Raw genomic sequence first — 8,836 nt, forward strand, 5'->3', positions numbered from 1 at the left:
TTTTATATTTGAGATTCTTTAAAGTAGCCACCCTTTGCCTTGATGGCAGGTTTGCACACTCTTGGCATTCTCTCAACCAGCTTCATGAGCTGGTCACCTGGAATGCATTTCAATTAACAGGTATGCCTTGTTAAAAGTTAATTAATGCGTTTGAGCCAATCAGTTGTGTTGTGACAAGGTAGAGGTGGTATGCCGAAGATAGCCCTATTTGGTAAAAGACCAAGCCCATATTATGGCAAGAACAGCTCAAATAAGCGAAGAGAAACGACAGTCCATCATTACTTTGTGACATGAAGGTCAGTCAATCCGAACTTCGCAAAAACCATCAAGAGCTATGATGAAACTGTCTCTCATGAGGTCCGCCACAGGAAAGGAAGACCCAGAGTTACCTCTGCTGCAGAGAATACGTTTATTAGAGTTACCAGCCTCAGAAATTGCAGCCCAAATAAATTATTCACAGAGTTCAAGTAACAGACACATCTCAACATCAACTGTTCAGAAGAGACTGCGTGAATCAGGCCTTCATGGTCAAATTGCTGCAAAGAAACCACTACTAAAGGACACCAATAAGAAGAGATTTGCTTGGGCCAAGAAATACGAGCAATGGACATTAGACTGGTGCAAATCTGTCCTTTGGTCTGATGAGTCCACAATCACCCGACCTCAACCCAATTGAGATGGTTTGGGATGAGTTGGACAGCGTATGTGGGAACTCCTACATATGTTGAAAAGCATTCAAGGTGAAGCTGGTTGAGAGAATGCCAAGAGTGTGCAAAGCTGTCATCAAGGTAAAGGGTGGCTACTTTGAAAAATATAAAATATATTTTGATTTGTTTAACACTTTTTTGTTTACTACATGATTCCATATGTGTTATTTCCCAGTTTTGATGTCTTCACTATTATTATACAATGTAGAAAATAGTTAAAATAAAGAAAAAGCCTTGAATGAGTAGGTGTGTCCAAACTTTTGACTGGTACTGTATATTAAATAGTGATATATAGTTAGAACTAATTGTTTCCACAATTAGCAAATCACCGAAGAATATTGCATTCAAGTGGGTTCATTTATAATGTAAAAAAAATCCTGATGCTGAATGGAATGAATCCAATATGATATTTAAAACAGATATGAATACAGTGTACAATATGTCCCTGAAAAGCAACAACGCTCAATCGTTCTTAAGATATCCCCTATTTGTTTCCAAGAAATATGAAATATCCTGTGCAGGTTAACCTTTGAGATCTATGTCAAACCCCACTGACACATTCCTCTTAGTGGTTGTTTGATGGCTTTCACTTTTTTAAAAACCTTGGTGTGTGTGTGTGTGTTTGTTGATGAGATGGATGTGTGTTTCACTCCCATGTGATATTAGATGTCAGGGAGGTCTAACACCTGCAGTATATGAGACACATCCCACCACCACCTGCTCACACAAACACCTCCTCAGGAACCTCACAGGTAGGATGGGATGACTTGAGACTCAGCTCTCCTGCTTTAGTTTTGAAAGGTCAAACCAAACTTATTTAGAATAGGGAATCATTTTTGGGGGGAAGTTTATCATTTTAGACATGTAACAGATTTTCTTTAGTGGTACATTTTACATGTTTATTTCCTATATGGGATAGCAAGTCTCACAACCATCTCTGCATTATCATCTGCTTTGCACTCTGATCATGGATGCCGACTGTGGTTCTTTCTGTTCTGTGAATGTCCTCTGGGTGTGTCTCTCATCCTCTCTCCACAGTAGTTAAGATGCTCTCCCTGTGCTGTGTCTCTGCTGTGATGGCTATTTTCCTCCAGCCTGCCTTCTCCATTACCTACAACTGTTCTGCTCTGTACAAGAGGGTCCCAGGTAAGTCCTGAGGGTTGAACCTCGTGGCTATTCAGGGATGGAATTCCCCATGTGAAAATCTCAGGGGGAACAACAGACAGTGGATTACGCAGTCAAGTGGAACAGAGTAAATAGGCATTTTAACGTCATAGATTTAGCCGGTGGTAACTTGTGGAATAGACACCGGCTGGTATGCACTTTTAACCAATCAGCATTCAGGATTAGACTCACCCGTTGAATAAACAGTGGTAAGATCACTGAGTGATTCCCCCAGCAGCTACTGTCATCTAGTAATTTTTCTGTATATGTTTTAACCTCCACTCCCTCTCCTCTGTGGCCCCTCAGACAACAGTGACTTGACGGTGGACTGCGGGGCCAGTATGATCAACCTGAAGGTGAACCTGTGTACGGCTCAGTGGGCAGGCTTCGACCCCGCCGTTCTGGCTCTGAATGGAGAGCACAACAAGAGCCAGTGCCAGGGCTTGATTGACACCAGCGTGGATCCGCCTGTCATCCGCTACCAGCTGCCTGTCAATCACAGCCAGACGAATCCCTGTCGACAGTCACTGCAGGTGAGAGGGTTACTTGACATTCACTGTGACAGAGTGCCTTAGGTAAGGTGTACATTTGAGAAAATCTGCATATTACAGTTTACGCACAATGAGAGAGTGCCTTAGTTACGGTGTAAATTAGGACATCATTAGGATATGGGCTTTTTTACTGTATGTAATGTGAACTGTGTCCAAGACTAGCCCTCTGGTGGTTATTTGGGAAATAGCTAATGGAAATAGGAAAATTGTGTGTAGCCTACTGTGAACTGTTCAATTGTGTAAAATTATACTACTTTACATTATTATAGAATCGAATGTAAAACAAACCTAGTATTGATGGGTTGTGTTTGTGTACTAGCTAAATGTCTAATAACAACGTGTTGATCCTATATCAATCCAATCAATCTGGACTAGATTACCCCTTTCCCTTTCAATCATCAATTCATTAATCCATCATTGTGTTGATTGAGCCTAGGTCTTGGACGAGGCCCCGGATGCCTCTGGTCCTTTCAACTTTTTCTCCAGCATCCAGTCGGTCATCATCACGGGCTACCTTAACACCCCCAAGTCCTCTGTGGGGATCATCAGTTACGCTACTGACCTCTACTATCACTTCTCCTGTCGCTACCCACTGGAGTATCTTCTCAACAACACACAGATTGTAGCGTGAGTCTCGGTCCTCTAACTGTTTATCAGTAAAAATGTACTTTATTGATCCCCAGAGGGTGAATTGGGTTATATAGCTAGCGAGGTAGCTACGTAGATGTAGATAGATGAGGGGGGAGGTGTTTCTTTGGTTACAAATTAATTCTGGTATCTTCGTCAGGTCAACTGACGTATATATTAAGTGACACTTTTTCCTTCTTCTCTAACGCCAGCTTTCTCCTACTCGTTCTATCTTAGGTCGTCAGTCTCAGTGGCCACCAGTGACAACAATGGCACGTTCATCAACACCTTGAGTATGAGTGTTTTTAATGTGAGTGCAGGATTCAATTCCTTATGTATAAAAAAGCCTCCACGAATGGTCAGGGCTTTCTGAGAAGTATAGAATATCTCAAGTACACTGTACCTGCCTATAGAATGTTATTATAATGTAACTATATCTTAGCGACATATTATGAAGTGTTCATTTACTCTTACTCTTATTTTACTCTACTATTAGCCTTTTGATTTGGATATTTACAAAATACATCTCACCTGTGATCTTCCTCACAACTCCTCTTCTCTACTGTTTGTTGTGTAGGGCACGGATTATGGTTACCCATTGGTGGTTCCACCGACAGGACTTGAATTGCGTTCCAAGGTTTATGTGGAGGTCAAGGCCACCAACCTCACTGGGAAGTAAGTCAACCTTTTGTCTCTTAACTTATCTACTGGTTCAAATGTCAAGGAGTCTATACTCATTTCATGTACAGTATTTTGCATTGTTGTTTGCCATATCCATATCCATTATATTCATATTTATTTTGTATATTCTATATTTTCATTATTGTGAATGGTGTACACTCTGTTTCTAACAAATTGACATGACTCTCTCTCTCTCTCTCTCTCTCTAAAACAGTTTTAATCTTTTACTTGACCACTGCTTTGCAACCCCATCAGCGTACAACATGTCAAACAATGAGAAGCACGACTTCTTCACAGGGTTTGACAAAAACCATCCTCTCATCAATTTCAAATATAGAGATATATGAATGATAAATTACAGCCCAAAATATTGATCATAATAAGTATGTGCAAAATGACAAAGCGTTTTCTTATAATCCTTGTTCACAGATGCACTGTTGATTCACGCTCATCAGTCACACAGAATGGGATTTCCAAGAATTCCCGATTCTCCTTTGAGGCATTTCGCTTTGTGACACACAATAACCTGGAAAAGTCCAGTATCTTCCTGCACTGCATCCTTCGACTGTGTGAGCCCAGCAAGTGTCAGAAACTGGTTGATGTAAGTGGAGTTCACATACCTACACCATTCTTACAGTATCTTGTTCTTTACAATTAGCACCATCGATAAAACAGTGTTGACCTTGACCCATCACAGTGACCTTGTCAAGAGACCGGATCTCTTGGTATAGTGGCTAACTTGTTGGGTTGACAGTCACTGGACCCGGGTTCCAAGTTCCGGTCGGCGCTACCCCCTGAATTCGCTGCAATACCATAAATGGTTCATATAAGCATAAGAACTTATCTTTGTTACAGGCTTGCAATAGCAGAAGAAAGAGATCACTGGAGCCTTTTGGATCCGAGTCAGCAGAATCAGCCACTGTTTCTGTGGGACCACTCTATACTAGCAGAGATGGTGAGACCTGGAGTCATCCATTAACGATTTTGTTCAACATTATGTCTGAGATTCACATATTCAGTAATAATGATCACAGGTAGCAAGTCATTCACTGGAGTTTATAGAGAGGGAATTGCTATTAGTACCACTGCTACTCAAATTCCATTTAAATTAATAATATGTTTTCTCTCCCTGTTGTTTTTCCTACAGAGGAAAGACCTGCTGCGTTGGCATATAGTGAGTTAAATGTTTTTGCTAAATTAAAGTGTCAAATAGTGAATATGTCTAGGTGGGAGGATAAACCTGTCATTCAAAGCACGCCCAAAACTATGCTCTACTTTTCCTCTGTTTGATCCAGGCAGCGGAGGGGTACAGTCAGGAGGTGACAGGGTTAACATCACAAGGCTGGTGGTAGGGATCCTCTTTGGCACTGCAGCCATAGCCCTGGTTGTCCTAGGCAGCTGGTTTTTCCTCAAGAAGTTCTACTGGGCAGGCGGTCTGTCCCACTCCTTTGACTGAAAGGTGTCTTGGCCAATGACCATCTACCAACCAACCTGTCCATTTCCGAGCTGCCCAATCTGCTTCGCCTAATAGGGTGTGTTTTAGATTTCTCATGATGTCATTAATTTTGTAGCCAAATACTACTAGAAGACCTTGAGTGTGTCCTAAGAAAATAAGTGGACACTAGTGTCTAATTACCCTTTTGTTTCTAGATTAAGTTAATCAATATCAATTACCGGTTACGAAGGAAAATGTGTAACCGCCTGAACCATCGCAATACTTCACCTTTTGTACTAATATATAAGAATTTCTGAAAGTATGTTAAATACTTGAGCAATAGTGTACTAGATGAGGCAACATAAATACTTCTCTGAATTTGAACAATTATTCTGGAATGTGGGAACTGATATATTACCTATGGCATTTATCTGACTACTAATAATAGCGTTGCCTACGACTCCATAGATATATGCACGGAGTCTTCCACAATGCTATAATATGATATGGGTTTTGGTGATTTTATTTTGATATATACTGTACTCAATACAGTTGACTTGTAACCTAAGTGGGCTGGGTTTAGCAACCCAGTTTTCGTGTCAATCATGCTCCAATTTCAGACCTACTACTACTGCTCTGTACATTATTGGAAAAAATACTAAATAAAGTTTAACATGAATTCAATGTTGTGTAATGGTGTCTGTTTTTATGAGAATACAATAAAGTACTGCATATGAACTAGCCGTTTACTCTGTAAACTTCACACAAGCTTTATTTACAGTTGACAAAATAAAATGCCTTACAACAATCATCCACATGAAATAAACGGCAAAAACATAAATATACATGGATTACTTACTGTACTGTATATACAATGGTAGAGGAGTTGATATATATAAGCACAAGGAGCAGAAACAACGATATAGTTTAAATGTACCCTATAATGGGACACCATGTTCTTTCTCTCTCATTTTGCTATGAGGAAAGTTCTGTTCTGCTTTTACTGGACAGTGTACAGAATGTCCTGCAGGAGAGCGCTTAGTTTCGCAGAGAAGTCATCCTCCAATAAGCCCAGAGGTGGAGAGGGCGGCTCGCTGGGGCTCTGAGCCTGTGACTCCTGCCCCAGAAGGTGCTTCTCTATTCTGGCATGGAACAACTGGTCCTGTAAGGTGGCGCTCTGGCAGAACTGCTCCATGCTGGTGAACACCTCTGCCCTGAGGGGGTGTGGAGCCAGCAGGAGACGGACCAGCTTTGCTTTCAGTACCCCCACCCTGCCCTGGACCTCCAGACTCAACGCCTGCACATCCTGTCCCAGCCGTACATTCACCTCCTGCCAGAAGTCCCCCTGGAAGGTACCACTGAGCTCCCTGATCATGCTGGATGTCTTGGTTTTGAAGTCCTGGATGATGGAGGTCATTTTGGCACTGCTGTCATCCAAGGTCTGGCTGATCCACTGCACGGCCTCCAGGTATAGAGTGGGTCCGGCCGCTGCCTGGCTTTCCGCAGCCTCCAATCCCTGAAAGTAGAGCCTGAGGTGGCTACACAGCTCCTGGCTGTTGCTGTTCACGGCGCTCTGGAGCTGTTTGGTCAGGGGGGCCAGGCGATTTCTCACGCTGGCCAGGGTGGACTCGCTGGACTGGGGGTGGGCAGGGTACACGGCGAGCCTCTCCCTCAACTTCGTGAGCTCCTGGCGAAGGCGGGCGCGCAGCCTCTCGGACTCCAGGGTAAGCTTGTGCCTGATCTCGCTCACCATGGGGTTGGGGCTGTCCTGGGTGTACAGGTTGCTGCTCTCCACATGGCTCTTCCACATCCCACTGTTAACATACAGGATCAGTTAAAACATTGTTATAAAGGCTGTTATGAGGCTGTTAAAATACTGTTATAATACCATTACAAAGCTGTTAAAAGACTGTTATAAGCCTGTTATGGAACTGCTATAAGGCTTTATCGGACTGTTAGAAGGCTGTTAAAAGGCTCACCTGTATACATGCATTTCTGATTCATGATTTAATTATTTATGTTATATATTGTATGAGGACATACTTGACATCCTTGTTGAGGTCTGTCTTCTCATGAGCCTGATTGGTCATTATGTCCTGTAGGGCCTGTGATGCTTCTCTGCTGGTACGGTGGAGTGGGTATGCTACAGTAGAAGATAAAAGTTAACACCATTGATACATTAACTCATTTTAAATCCTATTATTCTCTTTAACACATCGTTGCGTCTGCTCTATATTATAAACACTATTCGACAGCAGATGCAATGATGTTTTTAATGGAAAGGAAAGAAAGCACAAACCTGTGGTTGTCAAAAACGACAAGGCGAAGATCACTACTTTGAGATGCATGTTTTTTTTTTGGTTTTTTTTACACTGAGGAGAAATGGGAAAATGAATTAGGAGTTTTAACAGGAATCTTCAGACTAAATAGACCACACAAACAGAAGTAGCAGAAGATCGATAAGTGAGAGAGTGGCCTGTCCTTACCTATGTACTAGGTTTGACAAAATGACTCTTCATCAAGACTGTGCTTATAAAGGGATGGGTCCTTCTTATCATTGGTTGTCCTTAACTCTGCCTGTGTCAACACACAACACGTGGAGGGTCATGTTGATAACGAATAGCACCCAACACAACGCACAAAAACACTCACTGTCACAGACCGCACAAGCTCCAACATTCCTTGCGACATCGGTTTAAAGAATTTCAAATGATGTCATCCTGTAATAAGGGTAAGACTGTAAAAGCGTTGTGGTCATGAAAGGAGTCATGTGGGGCGAAAGGGTCAATATCAGGAAGAGTTTGCGGGTCAACAGAGGTCAATTCAACTACCATGGGGACAAATGATTTAAAAAAACAACACTTTGAATTATATTTAAATGCACTATTAAATTCATCCCCTTAGGTGCACTACATGGCCAAAAGTACACTATATATACACACAAAAGTATGTGGACACCCCTTCAAATTAGTGGATTAGGCTATTTCAGCCACACCCGTTGCTGACAGGTGTATAAAATCGAGCACACAGCCATGCAATCTCCATAGACAAACATTGGCAGTAGAATGGCCTTACTGAAGAGCTCAGTGACATTCAACGTGGCCCCGTTGTAGGATGCCACCTTTCCAACAAGTCAGTTGGTCAAATTCCTGCCCTGTTAGAGCTGTCCTGGTCAACTCTAAGTGCTGTTATTGTGAAGTGGAAACGTCTAGGAGAACACTTCCTGTCCCAATGCATAGTGCCAGCTGTAAAGTTTGTGGAGGAGGAATAATGTTCTGGGGCTGTTTTTCATGGTTCGGGTTAGGCCCCTTAGTTCCAGTGAAGGGAAATCTTAACGTTACAGCATACAAATGACATTCTAGACGATTCTGTGCTTCTTTGTGGCAAAACTTTGAGGAAGGCCCTTTCCTGTTTCAGCATGACAATGCCCCTGTGCACAAAGCGAGGTCCATACAGAATTGGTTTGTCGAGATTGGTGTGGAAGAACTTGACTGGCCTGCACAGAGCCCTGACCCCAACGAACACATTTGGGATGAATTGGAACGTTAACTGCGAGCCGAAGCAACACTATATTAATACCTATGATTTTGGAATGAGATGTTTGACGAGCAGGTGTTCACATACTTTTAGTGTATGTCAACTTGCAGGTTTCTGAGATCCCAGGCCACCAC

General features: G+C 42.3%; 2 protein-coding genes across 2 annotated transcripts; one reads left to right on the forward strand and one right to left on the reverse strand.

Annotated features, from left to right (window-relative positions):
• Positions 1-1,374: 1,374 nt before the first annotated feature.
• LOC123729202 (zona pellucida-like domain-containing protein 1) lies at positions 1,375-5,849 on the forward strand. Its single transcript, XM_045703437.1, has 11 exons — positions 1,375-1,459; positions 1,749-1,853; positions 2,178-2,404; positions 2,859-3,049; positions 3,287-3,359; positions 3,627-3,724; positions 3,945-4,028; positions 4,160-4,331; positions 4,586-4,685; positions 4,878-4,904; positions 5,026-5,849. The coding sequence occupies exons 2-11, from the start codon at positions 1,754-1,756 to the stop codon at positions 5,184-5,186; spliced, it is 1,233 nt and encodes a 410-aa protein (XP_045559393.1). The 5' UTR covers positions 1,375-1,459; positions 1,749-1,753; the 3' UTR covers positions 5,187-5,849.
• Positions 5,850-5,919: 70 nt separating this feature from the next.
• LOC123729203 (uncharacterized) lies at positions 5,920-7,708 on the reverse strand. Its single transcript, XM_045703438.1, has 3 exons — positions 7,465-7,708; positions 7,209-7,308; positions 5,920-6,979 (listed from the first exon to the last, which is right to left on the reverse strand). Exons 1-3 carry the CDS (start codon positions 7,511-7,513, stop codon positions 6,166-6,168), a joined length of 963 nt encoding a protein of 320 aa, XP_045559394.1. The 5' UTR covers positions 7,514-7,708; the 3' UTR covers positions 5,920-6,165.
• Positions 7,709-8,836: the final 1,128 nt, after the last annotated feature.

Source organism: Salmo salar, chromosome ssa20, assembly GCF_905237065.1.
Source record: "Salmo salar chromosome ssa20, Ssal_v3.1, whole genome shotgun sequence".
In the NCBI taxonomy this organism is placed as follows: Eukaryota; Metazoa; Chordata; class Actinopteri; order Salmoniformes; family Salmonidae; genus Salmo; species Salmo salar.